Raw genomic sequence first — 21,276 nt, 5'->3', positions numbered from 1 at the left:
TCCTCCTACTATCACTCCTCTTATGTTCTGAAAACAGTTCTTCACTAAACCTCCAAGTAATGAAAGAAAAACAATGTTTTAAATGTTTCTGCAAAATTATTTCTGATAAGTAATAGGTAATAAGTAATAACTTTATCTAAATAAATAATTTTATGCCAAAATTATTTTTTTTATTTTATAACCAAAATAACCGACATTTGGTGGCAAGTCCGTAACATGTAGGGTAAGCAGAACAGTTGACTTTGCATCAAACAAGGAACGTTCCACATCATCGTATCGAGACCTCTCCTTGAAATTGACATACTGGCTAAGGAAAACTAAATTACGTAACATTAGCTGCCAAAGAAAACTGTAAAATAAGAAAATTAATTTAATGTGACTTCAAAAATTACGTTTTAGTAACATCTGAATAACCTTTCTACTTTCATTAGTGACAAAACGGAAAAGGAGATGACTCACACATTTACTGCTTAAATGTGTTAAAGTAATTAGACAGTAACATTATGAGAGAAATTTATTACCTGAGTTTAAGTTGAAACGACAAATAATAAACTATGCTGATAATATAACTTCTACTACATGGTATAAAACTGATTACGTAAAAAGGAGTTAACTTAATTATTCCAGTAATCAGGAATGCAATATGAAATACTGTTTATATTTATATCACCTACATTCCATGTTTCGCAGATGTACTTACAAATTCTGTCAAGAAGGAGAACATTTTCTGGAGTGTATACTGTTTTTTTTTTAAGACAACTGAAAAACAGTACATCTTCTGCCAGTACTTGTTCTGTTTTTGTTGTGTTATTATATGTCTTAAATCAGAGGTGGACATTCGTGTGCGTTTGCACCGCATGCATTGAATGCTGTAACTCGTTGTTGGAAGTCGATTGCACATCATTAATTTTCAACGGTATTTATTTTCCTGGAAAACTCTTTAGGATTATATGATTTACTTATTCATTGGTCCTAGAATTGAAATTTAGCTGTATGCGGACGGTGCTAAAGAATTATAACATTACTTAAAGGAAAAAGTATTTCAATACTTTAACATCAAATTTAGACAAGATACGTATTTAAAAAAATAGATAGATAAATTATTATAGTAAAATTAACGTCATTATTAACATAAACTCTTGTAAAATTAATTCCAGAAAATATTCAATATAATTCAAGGAAACAATATGACAAAACAGCCTAAATATTTGGCTCAGAACATGGACAGTGAACAAATTTATAGCAGTGATTTTGTACACGAGTAGATATGCTAAAGTAGCTCCATTTTTACGAAGTTGTGAAAAAAAAAAACATTATAAAAATTGAAATAACTTTAACTGACCTTCTTTTCTTTTCCAGAGTATATTCTAGGTATCCAGGAGTTTCATTTCATCACTCACACAATTATTACAATCAACAATTTAGGGGGTAAAATATGAACAAATAATGGAGCTAACCACTTTTTGTAATACAATTGGATATAATTAGCCACATTTTACACTTAACACACATAATACTGTGCTAATACCAAAAACACTTCATAGTGTGTTTTGGAAAGCCATTGATTTAATTTCCAATATGCTGAATCAATTTAAGAGAGCAGTGTATTATGATAATAAGTGATTAAAAGAGTTTTAGTTTTATCCATTAAATGTGGAGAAATTATTTCATCCGAACAGATGTAACATTTTAAAATTCCTTTGCAGAAAGAAAAGTTACATTTGTTCGGATGAAATTTCTGCACATTTAAAGGATAAAACTAAAATTGTTTCAATCACGTACAGTATTATCATACGTATAATAATATATTATATATAATATGTTATCACACGTAATACACTGCTCTCTTAAATTGACTGAGCAGATTGGGAAGCTTAAGCTTCTGTAAAGTATAGCCTACTCATTCTTGGCCTTTTCATAATATCTTATTCTGACTGACAGGGTTAAGACTATTGGCTCTTCTCTTCCACTCAACCGGTATGAAAGAAAACTACTATAGGTCTCGCAAGCAGGGAATACCGACGGAAGAAATGCGAATGAAACACTGCGATAAGGAAGAGCGGACGACAGGAAAGGTTACGAGATAGCTTGAATGATATTCAAGAATAGCCTACAGTCGGAAGAGAAACGATATGAATAGAATCAGTCTTGCGTTGTGATAGTTACATTACGACTTTAGTTTGTAACCCCATTGCATGCGAATACGTGTCTTGTATCGCACGGTATTATTATTTCATTCGTAAACGTATGTTGCGCGTTTAATTAGCTTCGAATATTTCTCTTGCTACGTTCTTTATTTCCACAGCGATGTCCTCATTTGTTCATCTTCTTAGAAGAGACAGTACTTCCATCGGCCTGCTCTCTCGCCCTCTCGGCGTACCTGCATACACACGTCAAAACAGACAGCAACACCACAATTGCTTTTCGGTAATTTTTCTTTGCGCGAGCTATACATTGCTACAAACACAAACTCTAATCTTTAAGATCTCTGCTGTCTTATTCGATATTTAGTTCAGTTTATAATTGAACATTGGAAACCATGCTCACCATCCATAAGTAATTTTCTTATATTTCAACTTCCCAACTATCGATTTCCAACTAAGCATATGCGATATTGATTAATATATACACGCAACAACTCGCAAGCCTCGAAAGCAACAATCCGAAATGGGAGGTTTGACAATATATAATATAATATAATATAATATAATATAATATAATATAATATAATATAATATAATATAATATAATATAATATAATATAATATAATAATATAATATATTATTATTACTACTATTTTAATAAATTTAGTTCATTTCCTGTGTTTTAATGTGTGTGACTTTGAGGTTAAAATCTGTAAATCAAAGCCCTGCAAAAAATCAACAAGCATGGACGAAAAAGTATTCTGTGCCTGTCATCTGTTGCACTATTTAGTCGGAAACACGCTGAACAGACACTCATGGTCCGTGTCTGCCATCTGTTGCAATAGTCGAGAACACGCTGAAAATACACTCACAGTCACCGTTTCATTATCAGTAAAGTAACAAGGCAAGATATTTGTAAAAAGTAAACAAACTTAGACATTTAATTATGATCGAAAAAAATCAGTTGTATGCATCTTGCCTATGATGGTAATTAAGATTCTCATATGAAAATAATGTTAAGAGCAGACTAGATCTGATAGAGAGAGAGAGAGAGAGAGAGCCAAATTTCAAGACAAATAGACCTACATGTTAAAAAATTAAACTGCGATGACTGTCAGCACAATACTTCGTCCCATAATGTCTGACAGGAGATGTAAACATTGTCGGTAGAGGAAGAGAGAAGTATGGTTGCTATTCAACCAATGGCAGAAGTCTCATTCCATGCCTGTCTTGAAGTTGGGCTGAAGTAGAACGCTTCAGACCGCCCAACTTCAAAACAAGCGTGGAATGAGATCTCTGTCATTGGTTGAATAGCAATTATATTTCTCTCCTCCTCTGCCAGCAACTTTTACATCTCCTGTCAGATATTATGGAGCGAAGTATAGTGCCAATGTTGTCTAAAAGTTATCAAAACCAAATATTGATGTATATGTCAATCAGTACTTCCCTTTCCCAACTGTGACAAATAAGTGAATAGGTTACATTAGTTTGACTTATTACTTCGGAATATGTATGATAAGTACTTTCTAGTGTTAAATTTCAACGTACCTTGTTAACATGTTTCGACCTATTTTCGGTCATCTTCGGAATTGGTCGTTGTTGGTCTTCGCGCCTCTTGTTTCCTGTGTAGGTGCGTTCGTAGTGTAGAGTCAAAGAGTGTATGTGTTTTAAAATTGACTTATGTGTTGAGAATATCGTTGGGGTGTGTTTTCGTGTATCTGTATATTATTTCATACTGTTCTAGTGTGTTGAGTTTCTGGCTTTTTTGGTTGGATGTGCAGTATTTCCATGTCTGTGTTGATGTCTCTGTAGGTGTGGTTGGCATTTGTGATGCGTTCTGCATATGTGGAGGTGTTTTGTAATTTTGTTATGGCTGTGATGTGTTCTTTGTAACGTGTTTGAAATTATCTGCCTGTCTGTCTTATGTAGAAGTTGTTGCAGGTGTTACATATGAGTTTGTATACGCCTGTGTGGTCGAAACATGTTAAAAAGGTACGTTAAAATTTAACACAAGAAAGTACTTATCATACATATTCAGAAGTGATACAGTGTTAAAAGTTGTGTAATCAATATGTATGTTGACTTATTATTTGAAATGTGATTAGCATGTAGGCTAAATAGTCAACATATTAAACTGAAATTATCATATCAGCTAATTGTGATGCAATATAATTTACTCAAATATATTATTTTTCCACAAAAATTAAGCAAATTTTTCTTAAATTGTTGTTTTCGGCTGAAAAAAAAATTATTTTCCTATGCCTTTTATCAGTTGTTCTGGAATTTACTGACACAAAGTTAGGAACCGTACGCTCGAATGAATATCTAGTTGAATTTTCTCGTTTGTGATCAAATACCCACTTAAACATCGTTTTCTGAGTATTTCTTTTTACTGGAAGGTAGTCGCATTTAGTGCAGCAGTATCAGATTCCAGTCAGTTCGCAATGCGCTGGGCAGTAATTTAAAACGCCCTGCATTTTATGTATAACAATGCAAGCAGAATGAGCGTGGTTACCTCCCTCTTCTGTCTATGAGCCGCTATTTTCAATACAGAATTTTCGATTGTGCGTACAGTATAAAAATATTAAAAGAGACAGGCGTGTCAAACATGGACGGCAGAAAGCCACTCCATTGACGACCATTCGCGTGCTGTAATCTGTGCCGGTTGTCTGCGGTTAGCACAGGGGATTGCTCGGGCTTGGTGAGGGGGATATCATTCGGTATTGAAAATGGCTTCCCCTGCTTGTTCATATAAGTTCTTCGATGCTTTTATTACCCTGAAATTACCACATTTCAATACGTCGATACTAACAGGATTCTCCAACTGAAATGTTGAAATGTGGAAACCATGGAGGCAATACATTCGCAGCAAGACACATATCCCTAACCTCGCTGATAGATTTCCATCATTCCAATTCGCCAATACCACTCACAGACATAAAAAACTGTATCTATACTTCCCCGATTCGTCCAAGTTATCGACAGTGTTTGGTTTGGATTTGCAATGACAGGCTATGACAGTTTACTTAAAAGGTCAGCTATGATCCGCTATCTGTTGTAATTGAATGGGATATGCAAATTTATAGTGAAGTGATACATTTCCAATTATCTCTAACTCGAACTGAATAAGACAAATATCAATATCACGAAGTTATCGAGTCTGTTGGCATAACTGCAATATGTGCCGGAAGAATTTCTAATAGGCCTAATGAGAAATTATGTGTTCAAGAAATATCATTCTGCTGTAAGTTATGTGTGAAATAATACCCGCTATTGATGTGTACGTTATTTTATAGGCCTATACGTAAAAAAATGAAAATATAATTTAATATGACATAACATGACACGACAAGACATGATATATAAGGCTGGGTCTTAATGGGAGAGTAAAATGTCCGACACTAGATCTCAAACACCTAGTTTCCATATAAATAATATATTCTTACTAGAGCACCTCGTCGTCCTCTATTGAATATTGCGTAATCAATATTTTGTGTAGTAATCATGTAGATACTTATTACTGGAGAAAAATTCGTTCCGGGACCGGGAATCGAACCCAGAACTCTCAGCTTGGTTCGCTAAATGCTCTTATCATCTGAGCTATGCCGAGACCCGATCTATAGTGCCGACCGAACTCTCCTCCTTTGTGTCATCAATTCCCTACTACCTGCATTTTAGACATATATGTCATCTCATAATGTTCAACAGAGGATCACAAGTTCCTCTAATAACAATATATATACACATATATATATATACACACATATATATATATATATATATATATATATGTGTATATATCAGTAATAACAATTCTCTAGAACTATTGTTGAAATGCCCATAAAGGCATTAAAATATGCGCTCCTGCAATATATGACATAGTATATAGGCTAAGTCCAAACTGCAGGTAGTAGGCCATTGACGATACAAAGGAGGAGATTTCGGCCGGCACTGTGTATAGAGTCTTAGAATAGCTCAGATGGTAAGAGCACTCAGCGCGTCAAGCTGAGAGTCCTGGGTTCAATTCCCGGTGCCGGAAATAACTTTTCTACATTAATAATTATTTAGTTTCCGTGTTAAGACAGCCAGTAGAGCAGTGTCGCTGTGTACTCTCCCGTTAAGACCCAATCTAATACAACGTATTAACGAAGAGCTTTAATAAAACGTCTCCATTTGACTCCTTGTAAACTTCAATTGTTACAATTACCACAAAAAAGGTATGAGTGTGCTCTATGAACTGTTGTGTTCGGAAGTTCTACTTGTCGAGCACATTTACGAACTGATTGCTTTGGACTCTCAACAAAATGCTCTTCAGATGGCTCCTACCGTTTCATCATTTGCCGATGGTCTTCCAGTATGCTTTTTGTCCAATAGGCTTCCAGTCACTTTTATCTGTCTATCCCAACGACGAATGTCATTCTCGTGTGGTGGTTCTTCGTTAAATATGTGACGAAATTCACATCGTACACGAGTTACAGATTCAAATTTTGCCAGCCACAAAACACATTGCACTTTTCTTAGGAACTCCATCTTGTATAATTAATTGTAACAATGGAAATTATTGCATCTGTTAGATTGTTGCCGTCTTTTGTTTCCTTCAGTGTCTAAAACATACAGACGGAAGGAAAACTTTGAGAGTTGTATTAGTTTTATCTGGCACCAATATTACATTTTCCACCTCTATTCGTACAAAAAATTTAATCCTCTGAAACTCCACCGTGACTTTTGGAACACAGTGTAATGTAATGTAACGTAACATAAGGGTTTATTCACAATGAAAATTAAACTTAAGGTAAGCGTTCACTTAAAAACGTGAGCATTACCGCAAAATCGAAAAGTCATACCATCATTCACGACAGGAACAAATTAAACATAATCTCAAAGATACTTGATACCGTAACTATGGAAACATAACAACGACGTCATTTTGTCATATTCTGTAGTATATTTCAGCGCTGTACGATTGTGTGTTGTTTCCAGGTCACATAAGCATAATGTCTAACGGTAATGTTATTGTCAGTGTTTATTTGAATCATTGTGAATAACCCCGTTTGGTAACTCGACCGCAAACTTCTGTGTTTATATCACGTTTATGTTTAATTTTCATTGTGAATGGGCCTTTACGTTACGTAAAGTAACGTAACGTAACATAACATAAAATAACTTAATAACACAATATAATATAATATAACACACTGCTCAAAATAATTAGAGGAACACTTGTAATAAATTGAATAAGTTAGTGTTTTTTGAAGCTGTGATGCTGAAAATTGGACAAGATGTAAATTGAAACATTAATTTAATCTATGGATACAAATTTTAAAAATCCATGGCCTAAATATAGAGTATCACTTGAAATAACAAATATGGAGAAATCTTTGATTTCGGCAGGCACTGACAACTTCTAATTTGGTAAACTTTCTGACATTGTTATAGTGACGAATGCTGATTATTGTCTTGTTTATTAAAGTCTCTGACAAACTGAGGCATTTTAATGCGTTTTAAGTGTATCATGCACTACTTCTTTACGACAAGGTCAACCACTCAGACAAGTGGCTAGAGAGCTTGAGGTTTCTCCTTCCGTGGTGTCCAGGTTACGCAACAGGCATAGAGAGACAGGTCAGTATTGTAGAAGACCTGGCCAGGGCCGTAAATGTAAAACAAGCCCCCCAGAACGACAGATACATTGTCCTATCTGTTCTTCGACAGAGTAGAAAAATTGCAAGAGACCTGCAGAATGACCTCTATATGGCTTCCGGAATCCGGGTTTCATACCAAACGGTAAGGAACAGATTAAGGAAAGAGAATATTCGTCCAAAAAGACCTGTTGAAAACAGCGTTTGACAAATGAGTATAAGGCAGCAAGACTCACGTTTGCTGAAAACCATGCGGATTGGAACCCGAACCAGTGGCAGTCTGTGCTCTTCTCGGACGAATCCAGGTATCGTCTTACATTTTGTGATGGTCGTTTAAGGGTGTGGGGACGGCTACGGGAAAGATTTTCTGTAGGAGATGTACAGGAAATTGATAGATTCGGTGGAGGTTCCATAATGGTGTGGGCCGGAATTATGTACAACACTCATACGGACCTCGTAATTGTTCCCTAGCGACTGAATACTGTCCGGTATATCGAGGACGTTCTAGAAGAGCATCTAGTATCTGCTGTTATTGGAATAGGGCCTCGATTTCTGTTTGTTCAGGATAATGCCCGGTCACATTTTGCGGCTGTCACCAGGGATTTCCTAAGAGAGAATGAAATTGAGGTAATGGAGTGGCCAGCGATCAGCCCGGATCTCAACGCTACTGAACACTTGTGGGATGTTCTGGATGGGAAAGTCAGGAACCGACATCAAACTCCACAAATCCTGCAGGAACTTGGAGATGCTCTAAAGGAGGAATGGGAGAATATCCCCCAAGAGGAAATATAGAAACTCATATGGAGCGTGCCTCGAAGGTATCAAGCTGTCATCGAATGTCATGGAGGCCATACACGATACTGTACCTTTATAATGGGTGTTTAAGTTTGATAAGTAAGGACAAGATTAAATTTCTTTTATGTGCAATGTTTTAAAAAGTTGTTTGTTAACACTATTCATTTGTTTTTATTGACATGGAGATAAATGTGGCCATAAATAATCATAAATTAGGGCCTATATACTTTATTAATTTCATGTCCGTATCTTTATTCAATATAAAAATATTTAAATAAATCATAGTGTTCCTCTAATTGTTTTGAGCAGTGTATAATGTAATATAATATAATATAATATAATATAATATAATATAATATAATATAATATAATATAATATAATAATTACTTATGGCTTTTAAGGAACACGGAAGTTCATTGCCGCCCTCGCATAAGCCCGCTACCGATCCCTATCCTCTGCAAGATTAATCCAGCCTCTATCATCATATCCTACCTCCCTCAAATCCATTTTAATATTATCCTCCCAACTACGTCTCGGTCTCCTCAAAGATCTTTTTCCCTCCGGCCTCCCAACTAACACTCTATATGTATTTCTGGATTCGCCCATACGTACTACATGCCCTGCCCATCTCAAACGTCTGGATTTGATGTTTCTAATTATGTCAGGTGAAGAATACAATGCGTGCAGTTCTGCGTTGTGTACCTTTCTCCATTCTTCTATAAATTCATCCCTCTTAGCCCCAAATATTTTCCTAAGAACCTTATTCTTAAACACACTTAATCTCTGTTCCTCTCTCAAAGTGAGAGTCAAAGTTTTATAACCATACAGAACAATCCGTAATAGCCTATAATTTTCTTATAAAATCAAAGTTTCAAATTTTTTGACAGGAGACTAGATGACAAAAACTTCTCAACCGAATAACAGGCATTTTCCATATTTATTCTGCGTTTAACTTCCTCCCGAGTGTCATTTATATTTGTTACTGTTGCTCCAACATATTTGAATTTTTCCAATTCTTCGAAGGATAGATGTCCAATTTTTTATATTTCCAATTCGTACAATATTATAGTCGCGAGGCAATCATATATTTTGTTTTTTTTGGGGGGGGGATTTATTTCCAAACCTATCGCTTTACTTGCTTTAGGTAAAATTTCCGTATTTTCCCTAATACAATACTATAGGCTACATCGTTATAAAGTTGCTCCCAAGTTCTACCAATGAAACAATAAGTTTATAAGTAGGGATACGTGTATTATTGGCATCAGAATTAAAAAGACTGTAATACGGTTGGGGCAACGCGGTAGCGTTGAGGTTAAGGCTTTGCGCTTTTAGGCTTTTAAGCCGTAAAACCACGGATTCGATTCCCTATGGGATTACGAACTTTCTCCCTTGATCTAATCGTCTCGGCTGCACTATATCCCTGGGGTGCACTTAGCTTCTAACATAAATAAGTACCAGAGGTGTTTCCTTGGGGAGAAGGCTGGCAGCACGTTCGAATGTCATCCCTATGACAGTGTCGATTGTCCAGTAAAGCGGGAATCTTAATATCCCACCACTTCATGGGCTTTTTGTGGTCTATAAGGGAATATATTTGGTTTATTTCGGATACAAAGTTTCTGATTTGATGTCATGTTGTAACACAGAATGTGAATCATAATTCGTGAAATTATTCTACTGCATTCTTGTTTGGTGACGTAGACAAATGGATTTTCTTGCCAACCATTGAGTGAAAGAAGTTCAGGACGTCATTCTGTGATATTCAAGTACGTGTTTCTCTGTTTAACTTCGAAGGAATTTAGCTCTTTTTTTTCCCCCAGAATTGTGCATATATAACATTAGAAAGAACCTAACTTCAATTTTTCTTATTGCTGAACTCAGGAGTACAGGTCGAACTTCTGTGATGGCACCTGCAAAAAGTTTATCCTTTCGCTAACTAGGTCAAGCGTTACAGGAAGTAAATGAGTAATGGCCGCCAAAGTTTGGCGCCCGACAGGAATTTTTGGGGATAGTATTATATAGTCAGCGAATACTTCTTTGAGAATAATAAAATTATTGAAAGCTCGCAGCCATATGAACAGTAACACAGAATTATTTACGCAACTTTATCAGTCTAACCTTCTTTAATGGCCATCAAAAATGATTTTAAATCACAGACGGTATAATAATCAATGAAGGCTTGGCAAAAATGTAGCGAGCGAACCTGGTATTCTGGGGCTGCGACTACTCAAAGGAGAATGTCAGGTCATCTCATGGTCATTCCTCAAACCCATCTCGATATTGTCAATTTCATCAACCTATATAACGATGCAGTTATTACACAATTGTCAAATAACAGATTTAAAAATTATCAGCGGAAGCAATGGCTTCAGTATGCTATATATTGATATGAATATCATTATGTTTATGTTTCTACGTTTATTTAAAAAAATAATGTCTCAAGGACAGCCATGATACTATCTCCAATTAGGATGATGTAATACTCAAGCTATTATTGTCAACAAGTTGCAAGCATTTTTATTTAGATAATTATGTAGAATTACCTATAATTTCCAAAGCATTTGGCCAATTTAGAATCTAATTACAGTACATAACTGGAAAGGCCATGGTTCTTCACGTAGTTTGCACACTGCATATCTAAACCCATCTCTAATAATATTTAATTGCAGGTGTTTAAATGCCGTTCTACGTGCAATTTTTATTACAAGGGCAATAAGACGTGCTTAACCGTTATAATAATTTACATACAGTAGTCTCTTGCTAATCCGGCCATTTCTTGCACAGAAGAGTGCCGTATTAGCGAGTGTGCCGGATTACTGACAAGGGAACCATTCCAGGTCGTGCTGCTTGAATTTAATGAAAATGCATATTTAAGCTAATTTTTGTTCTTAAAGAAACGTGGTGATAGTCGTTCATTTCGCTTTTTCCTCATTTACGAAATACATCGACTTGAAAATTGTTGTTACTTATGCCGCTTCTTGCGCGCACTCGAATCCTCATAGTTTCGCGACACCTTTCTCGCATTAATGCTCTCGTCGTTTTTTTTCTCTTAACTGCCATTAATGCAGTAGTAGTGCAATCCATGGCATCTGTCACTCATTCGTATACAGTCCAAATTCATAGGTAATGCTGCTGAAAGTCTAGGAACACGACCGTAAATATGCTTTCAAGAACCGAAAGGGAATTTGGACCTAAAGTGAAACAACGTGTAGACAACGATAAGCCATTTAATGTCGTGGTCGATACACGTAGTTCAGGTAAACTGACAAAAATCACTCGAGGTTATGGTTAAGAGATGTATTTCTCCCGGATGTTAAGAAAGACACACTACTACTTCTGGATTCCTGGAGTGGTCAGATAGATGACACTATATTTACTGATGAAGAAATAAACAATGCTTTACATAGTAAGACAATTGAAACACAAATTATCTCTCCAAAAAACTACAATATTTGTGCAATCTTGGATGTATATTCTTTTAGCCAATATAAAATTACAAATAGAATGCTAGAAGAGTATTTCAGACATAAAATTATCTGTAAAAACCTTCCAGACACATTCCACGATAGGGGCTTCATAATGACAGGGGCGTATTTTGCGGACTACCGGGGCTACCGGCAGTAGCCCAAGGAAATTACAAAAGAAAAAGTTTATAATATAACATAATGTAATAATTTTGTATTACCGCATTAGTTTTACCACAGTAATTAAAATTAAAGTAATTGTTAGATTTATATGCGCTCTCTGCTCTCGAAAAGAAACAAGTTGTCAAGGCGGCATCACTGGAGAAACTGCTGCCGCGAAGGGTAGCCTGTGACCGTTCCGCTCACGTCGCACAACTGCCCGTCCCCCACTCCCTCCTGTTTCCATCGTGCACTGTAGGAGGGTGAGTTGCCGCTCTCGTGATCGGTTTCTTGGAAGGCGCGAAGCAACAATATGCTTAGTACGCTAGCTCATTAATGTGATTGTGTTCTTGCAGTGCAGTATTTTAAATTTGTGATTCGTTCGAGTGTCTAAGAGTTATATTAATTGTGAATTATTAAGTTTTTAATTTCCCAATTAAGTGATATTGTGAAAAATATGGCAGAACAAGTTTCTGGAGAGGTTTGTGTTGAAAATGACTGTGTAATAGAAGGTTTATTAAAAGTGCCTTTTAACCGTCGTACATACAACGAGAAAGTTGAAATTGTGAAAATGGAAAGACCAACTCCTGAGTTAAATTTGTCCATGGACGTAAACGAAAAACAGCGTGAGTACACACGCCATTTCAATTCAACATCATATGGTAAGTGGAATTGGTTGTGTGATAGTTCTAAACTGTCTAAACTATTTTGCTGGCCATGTTTGTTATTTAGCCGCGAAACTAATGTGTGGTCAAAAGAGGGGTTTTCTAATATGAACTCCCTTCGAACGGCAGTCCTAAAACACGACAAATCAAAAGCTCATATTTATAGTAGCATGAACTTTGCAAACTTTGGGAAGACAAGAATTGATTTACAGCTAGATAAGCAAAAAGTTCTACACATCAACCAACACAATGCTCTTGTGAAAAAAAAATCGGGAGATTTTACTGCGTCTTATTAACGCAGTCTGCTTTCTAGGAAAACAAGAATTGGCTTTTCGGGGTCATAATGAGAGTGTGGAATCAGACAATAGAGGAAATTATAATGAATATTTAAGTTCCTTAAGTGAATTTGACCATTTACTGGCCAATCATCTTGAGAGTTCAACAGTATTCCGTGGTACTTCTCCCGCAATTCAGAATGACTTAATATTTGCTATAAGTGGGGTTATGATAAAGAACATAAAATCTGAAATAGAAGAAGCACCTTTTGTGGCCACTGTTGTTGATGAAACAAGTGACTGCTCTAATCAGAGTCAATTGTCCACTATTTTAAGATACGTCGACAGTACTGCCAATGTTCAAGAACGGTTTATAGGATTCACAAATGTCAGTTCGGACAAAACTGCTGCTGCTTTGTTTCAGCATGTGGAAGGTGTTATAGCAGAATACAATGTCGGCAATAAGTTAATTGCACAGACATACGATGGTGCTTCAGTTATGGCGGGAAATATTAATGGCTTAAAAACAAAAGTTCAAGAAAAGTATCCTCAAGCACTATTTGTCCATTGTTACAGCCATGTTCTCAATTTAGTTTTGCAACAAACTACTTTATCCATTCCAGAATGCCGCATTTTTTTCAAAACACTGTCGGGTTTAGTTGCATTTTTCTCATATCTCCTAAAAGATCAGAAAAACTCAAGGAATTTATGAAAAAGAAACTCCCAAAAGTAGCACCAACTAGATGGAATTTTACATCTCGGCTTGTAAATACAGTAAAGGAATACAGAGAACAACTGACTGCTTTCTTTGAAAATATCATTTGTAATGATTCTGAAGAAAACTGGGATGATGATGTAATTGTGCAGGCTCAAGGATATTTGTATTTTTTTCACACAGTTTCAGAATATATTTCTTCTTGAAGTCTATGCTGGAGTGTTCGCACATATAGATGTGCTCTACAATATTCTTCAGACAAAAAGGCTAGACATAGCATACTGCTTGCAAGAGGTATCAAAGTTAAAACATACTATATCCGAGTTCAGACGTAGTGGGTTTCCGTCCATGTGGAGTAATATGGAAAATGAAAATTCTTCAGACAATACAATGGAACCATCATTAAAGCGAAGAAAGGGAGATGATGAATTGAAATACAGGCAGCTGTACTACAGCATACTAGATCGTATGCACATGGAAATTACTGACAGATTTTCTGATTATGGAAAGCTTCAGTTGACACATCTTCTAGATTCTCAAAAATTTTCTGCTTATAGAGAAAACTTCCCGAAAGAGGCACTAAACAAATTATTTCAGTCCTATAACAGTCACTTTGATCAAGTACGTTTGAAAAATTAATTAAGTGTAATATATTCAGCAGAAGTCTTTGATTTTTCGAACAAACCTATCCATGAAATATTATCTGCCATACATGAAAACCAGCTGAACCAAGTTATTCCTGAAGTCCTTAAATTGGCAACATTAATTGTGACAATACCAGCTACGTCAGCATCGGTAGAAAGAATATTTTCTGCGTTGAAGAGAATAAAATCCTACTGTAGATCAACTCATACACAAGAACTTTTATCCGGCTTGGCACTGATGTCAATTGAAAAGTCATTTCTACAGAAACTTCGCAAGCGGCCCAACTGTAATTTCAATGACGAATTCATCAAAGTATTTTCGTCCCAATCAAGACGTCTGGAATTCACATATAAATAGGTAAGGAATTTTATTATAGGGTTTTAAAAATATATTTTGTGTAATAATAGGGTCAGTGGTAGCCCAGACCCTTAAACCAGTATACGCCACTGCATAATGACATTACATTCTAAGGTGAATCACCAGTTTCCTTCTTGTGTCCTCAAATACATGCTAATATACGCGTGGCAGAGGTGTGGATATGTGACGGAGAAATTACGTGAGAAAGTTTAATATCGCTCTTGCAACAATGTTGCATGTTGGAAACAGTGTGTGTTACAGAAAAGTGTGAAAAAGCAGCCTATATAAAAATGTATACTGTTCAATAGCTCTTTATGTCCCGCGCCGTGGTGTAGTGGTCTAAGGCATCCTGAATAGAATTCGCGTTACGGAATGCGCGCTGGTTCGAATCTTCATGGGGGAAGAAATTTTCTCATGAAATTTCGGCCAGTGTATGGGACCGGTGCCCACCTAGCATCGTGATGCACTTGGGGAGCTACGATAGATAGCGAAATCCGGTTGTGAAAGCCAGTTATAACGGCTGGGGGGATCATCGTGCTAACCACACCATACCTCCATTCTGGTTGGATGATCGTCCACCTCTGCTTCGGCATGTGGGCGTAAGGTCAGCAGCCGGCTGGTCGGTGTAGGCCCTTCACGCCTGTAGTGCCACGGATTATTATTATTATTATTATTATTATTATTATTATTATTATTATTATTATTGGCTCTTTACACCTACCACTTCATTTCGAATACACACTATCATATTTAAAGTGAGTCATAAATTTAATACATATTTTAAATGCAAATTGAATTTGTATTTCAGCAAGAGTATTGTATTAATGTAAGTTGAGAGAAAAAAATAGAGTAGAGCATTAATGCGAGAACTCTGATACGTTGTCGCGGAACAATGGGGATCAGAGTGCGCGCAAGAAGCGGCGTAAGTAGCATCGATTTTCAAGTCATTATATTTCGTAAACGAGGAAAAAGCGAAAGGAACGACTATCTCACGCTTCTTAACGAACGAAAATTAGCTTAAATATGCATTTTCATTAAATTCAAGCTACATGACCTGGAACGGTTCCCTTGTGAGTGTGCTTAAACTATCATTACAACCAATGTTATACGTGGACAATGCTTAAAAAAATGGAAGAATTAGGAATCTCTATGATATATTTAGATGAAATTATTCTTATTGTATTTCTGTATCTTTGTTGAATTTGTTTATGTCAAATTAGTCCTGAATCGTCATATTAGCTCCGCCTCAAAGTTTCTATTTCACCACCATGCATTACGAGTTCAATGTAGATCCACCTTATATGGTGTATTTTGAACAATCTACTCTACGATTCTCGGCACTAGGGAGATATATGAGTACGCTCGTCGGCAAGTTAAGGGCCCTAACATTGTATAAAAATATATACAATAATACTCAGTACCTTAATTCATTCGTTTTCAGAGGAATTCACAAATTCTTCAACGACTGTACTCACCATTTCAATAATTTTACTGCAAATTTAAGAAATCAAGCATCTGAGAAAACTAAATAATATTACACCAGAAGTTTAAATTGTTTTTTATTACACATAAATAAATTTATTGTTGATTATTTCCTCGTTTTATTCACAAGCAAGTAACAGATTCCTTTTTTGGCGTACAATTACGTATATTCGATCGAACCTCAGAGGTGACATTTCGAAATTGGTTGTAACGAAATTATTTCTTTCTTGAGCCAAAACCGCAAATATCTCACACAAGTCTACGCTGAAACCTCGAGGGCTCCTCACTGATTTTCGTTCGGCGTTTTTACAGTTATGAGTAGGGCAAGTCACGGGGAACTGTAATTAATATATTGCGACTTGGTATAGATCAGGGCCGGGCATGAGAGCGGCTCCAAATAGTCGGCCAGAGCTGCTCTCGCTCCGCTAGGCAAGCCAGAGCAGAACGCTCACGCAGTGGCGGACTCTCATTACAGCTACCTTCCCTGCATTAATATAACAAGAGTCATGGTTTTTCTAGTCATTCAGTCTGTCAGTACATAATAGTTTATAAGGATATTACATCAACTCATTGTACATTACAGAATTTATAAGACTCTTATTAATTTAATGAAATAAACTTCGCTCTATGCACACACACAAATCATTAGGCTTATTTACATAACCCATACGCACATACTGCAATCTCCTCACCACGGTTCTATGAAACAGGCGTATGGCTTCCACTTCCCCTACTTGCTGTGGATAGAGTTCATCTGTCAATATAATTAATTGATGAATTCATCTTCGTTGAATGTTTTCAATTCCTTTGCATTTTCGTGGCAAATTTTGTAGCTAATTCTCATATCCGATTCACTAAGTTCATTATTGTCATCCTGTTAATACATAATATATATGATATGATATGATATGATATGATATGATATGATATGATATGATATGATATGATATGATATGATATGATATATGATATATGATATATGATATGATATATGAGATATGAGATATGATATATGATATATGAGATATGAGATATGAGATATACGATACGATACGATATGATATGATATGATATGATATGATATGATATGATATGATATGATATGATATATGATATGATATGATATGATATGATATGAGATGACATGACATGATATGATATATATGATATGATATATGATATATCATGAACTGTAATGAGCTCCAATGTTCGGAAAAGCCCTCACTACATTTACAATAAGATCTCATGCTTAACTGGGGGAGGTGTGACTACATAAATTCTTGTAACAAAGACAGCAGAGCAGATTTAGCGTGGCTAAGATTGGGGGCATGGAAGGGTAATAAAATTGTCAACGAAGAAGGGGAGCGTCTTTGTCCGTTTGGAAAGAAAAGGATACCTATAATCATATTTTATTACTGTGTGTCGAATTGGAACATATAAGGAGAAAATATTTACCACCTTCGATGCTAAGTCAGAATAGGAACTCGCTTGCATGTCTTGACCTCATGGGGAATAGAGAATGGGAACGGAAGACAGGGCTGTTCCTCTTGAAGGCGAGAAAGATTAGAACTGCAGCTGTTGAAGCATGTGACGCGAACTGAGGAAGGGATAATAGTATCCACCCAACTGTACACTTTTAGATCTTTTAGGTTAGGATATATTATATAATGTGTTTTATTGTGCCATTTCCATTTTAATATTGTGTTCTTTTAGAGAGTAGTTGGATGTAATCATAGGTGGGGGGGGGGAAACCTATGAAGGAGGACTTGTTTCGGGTACAAAGCACGTACGGTCAGAAGACCCGTGCATTGGGTTTTAGACAAATTATGATAATATAAAATTTGTATGTGTAATATTGCTCAATAAATCCATCTACTTTGAACTACTGTACTATGATATATCATAATACTTGTATAATTTAAAATTATATATTACTAAATGTATAATAACTTATAATGCAATATAAATATCAAATATATACTCTAATATAATGTACCTGAGAAACATTTTCTTTAAGTTGCATTAATTTATGGCGTTCATTACAAACATATTTGTCATATACAGTAGCATGTTTTAAAGAATAATGCCGTTGGTTATTGAACTTCTTAATCAGTTGGCGTGTTTTATGACAAATTAAACACTTTGCTAATCCACTGCTCTCTACGAAAAAGAACTCCTCCTCCCATGATACATTAAAAGCATTGAGAGTAGCGGGCCGCCTTAGTGTATGAGCGGAAGCTCCGTCTTCAAAGATCGCCATCATACTGCAGAGTCACCACTGCAACGACACTGAATGACGTACAGTATGCATACGTCGCAGCGCTCGCAAGACCCGCTCTTTAAAGCACACAGCGCTCATTTCTCAGAATCACGTAATGTGCCCAGCCCTGGTATAGATAGAGCGTGTGGCACTGGATACAGGTATTGCACGAGCATTAGTACAGTCTGCCCATCGAAACTGGCACATACTTAATGTTCAGAACAACACTTTTGGACTTCACATAAGTTATACAAATCAAGAAACTATGTTCTGAATAATTTTGAATAATTTCGAGGGAAAAATTGTTCCGGGGCCGGGTATCGAACCCGGGACCTTTGGTTAAACTTACCAACGCTCTACCAACTGAGCTACCCGGGAATTCTACCAGACACCGATCCAATTTTTCCCTCTACATCCACAGACCTCAAAGTGGCCTGACAACCGTCAAGCAACTAACATTGAGTGCACACTTACGCTGTGGGACTTAAATTGAGAATTTAAATCACACAGAGAAAGTGTGCACTCAATGTTGGTAACTTTAATAATGTTTGTATAATGTAGAAATGGTGTAATCGTAATGTATTTAACGTGAAAGTAAATTAAATAACTTGTACGTTGCTATTTTCTTCACAACTGTACGCTTCAAAGTTTGGTTACTAAGTAAGGGTGGCCTTTGTGTACAAAGTACATGCTATCTACTCGCGGAGCCTGTACGTGTCCTGCGACGGATCAAAACATTGGCTGTGTACATGCCAATCTTAACGTTTAGAGCTCTCTATGCCTTGCCCTAGTTATGAGTATTATGATACAGCACGAGGCATAGTAAAGCACACGGTTACTAATTTCAAATACATCAAGCAATATCGATGAAACTCGATTTGTTGCGTAGGAAAGGAGGGCCATATAGCCTACTTCGTTTCGTAATGTTTGATAGAGGAATAAACATTGCCGGCAAAGGAGGAAGAGGTCTCATTCCACGCTTGTCTTGAAGTTGGGCGGAGGAAGAATGCTTCAGCAAGACCTCTGACATTGGTTGAATAGCAAATTATACCTCTCTCCTCCTCTGCCTGCAATGTTTACATCTCTTGTCAGACATTATGGAACGAACTATAGATGGCCTGGGGCCACGTCATCTATTATCTCCTACTGTGTATTATTTAAAGATATGTGCAACTGGATGAGAAATTTATAATTTCAAATCCCTTATCAAGCAAGTACAGAGATGACTAAGGGACAATAAATTAATATAATTATTAGGGAGCAATATTGGACAGAGAATAGTTGGGATAATCAAAGTACTTAGAAAAAATCTGCAGAGCAGTTGTTTTTGCACCATAAATCTTACAGAATATGTTCAGGGTCAAACTGTGGCTTCTTTTGTTGAGAAATAATAAGATAAAGTACTCATCTATAACTGCAACGTACAGTAATGTAGAACAATCTCGTAGAATACAAATCTATTAGCAAAGGCTACGTTATATTTCTGCCAATTTCTATTATTTATAAGTGGCTTGAATATTTTTATAATACGATTTCGAATGCAACAAAAGGTTCAACATTAAGACGCATGCATACTCATAAAGTGACACTATGGGTAATTTTATTACGCTACTGCTTCTTTCTCAGAGGGAAATATAAGCTAAAAACATTTTAAATCCAGATTTAAGGCTGTAAATTATGGGCACAAAATATATTTTAGATCTAGTTGGAGCCATAACTTAGATGTGTCAGCCTCCTTGTGACACTGATAAGTGACAAGAATGCGTCATAATTTCTCCTATAAGATGCATTCTTAAAATAACTGTGAAGTGGGAGATGTTTTGGAGCATTTTAGACTGTAGTAAGTGGTTTGTGTAGGGGACAATATATCTACGGCTATTCCGAGGTTGCGAAATACGGTGATGACATGTTAGTCTTTCCTATCCTTTCATCACAACTGAAAATTGTTACTTATCAACATACGATATGTAGCTATCTCTTGCATAAACAGCATCTAGAATAAGAATGTAAACAGTCTGAAGAGTTTTTATTAATTAATGTTTCGCACAAATTCTTAAAATAAGTTGAAAGATAAACATTGGATTTTCCTCAAATTATTATCACGTCATAAAGAAGACTGAATTATGTTTGATTAGATTCTGTTTAAGACTTCTAAGTGATTGAATTCGGCACGTAATGTGCAACCTCAATTTCCTATTATTACAGTAGAGCGCCTCGTTTAGGCACAGTGAAAACGTGAACAAAGTTGTTGTTTATAATTGTTGTTGTTTATTGTTAGTAAAATAATACGTACAAAAATACAATCTTAGTTCTTCCTCTTTTGAGACTTTGCTCTTAATTATTTTTTCAGTGCTCAGACGGGCTTTCTCTATGTTCGACTCCAGTAAGGCTGGGAAGATAGAGAATGAGAAAGTCCGCACCATCCTCAACACCTTGGGTCTCGCCATCGATGATCTGGAACTGGAGGCGCTGCTGGAGGCAGAAGACAAAGAAGGTAACACCATCCTGTTTCAAATGCAAAATATCAGTTTAATAATGCTCTTTTATTCCTTGGTTATCCAATAATTAGGTTTACGAAAATGCAGCTATTCTTTTGGGTACAGTTCACCGTTGTGGAATAACGGTTAGCATGCTTGACCGTAAAACAAGCGAGTCCGGGTTCAAATTCTGGTTGGACAAG

General features: G+C 36.2%; 2 protein-coding genes across 2 annotated transcripts in view; one reads left to right on the top strand and one right to left on the bottom strand.

Moving 5' to 3' along the window:
• LOC138698393 (calmodulin-like) overlaps positions 1 to 21,276 on the bottom strand; it is an 891,422-nt gene that overhangs the window by 323,264 nt on the left and 546,882 nt on the right. The gene's annotated exons all lie outside the window — the stretch shown is intronic.
• Positions 1 to 21,276, top strand: part of LOC138698384 (troponin C-like) — a 98,073-nt gene that overhangs the window by 43,080 nt on the left and 33,717 nt on the right. The window contains exon 3 of the mRNA XM_069824258.1: positions 20,947 to 21,090. Coding sequence (XP_069680359.1) covers positions 20,947 to 21,090 — 144 coding nt within the window. The remainder of the gene's footprint in view (positions 1 to 20,946; positions 21,091 to 21,276) is intronic.

The sequence above is a fragment of the Periplaneta americana genome, chromosome 1 (genome assembly GCF_040183065.1).
Source record: "Periplaneta americana isolate PAMFEO1 chromosome 1, P.americana_PAMFEO1_priV1, whole genome shotgun sequence".
Taxonomy (NCBI): Eukaryota; Metazoa; Arthropoda; class Insecta; order Blattodea; family Blattidae; genus Periplaneta; species Periplaneta americana.
This window is presented reverse-complemented; position numbering and strand designations above follow the sequence as displayed.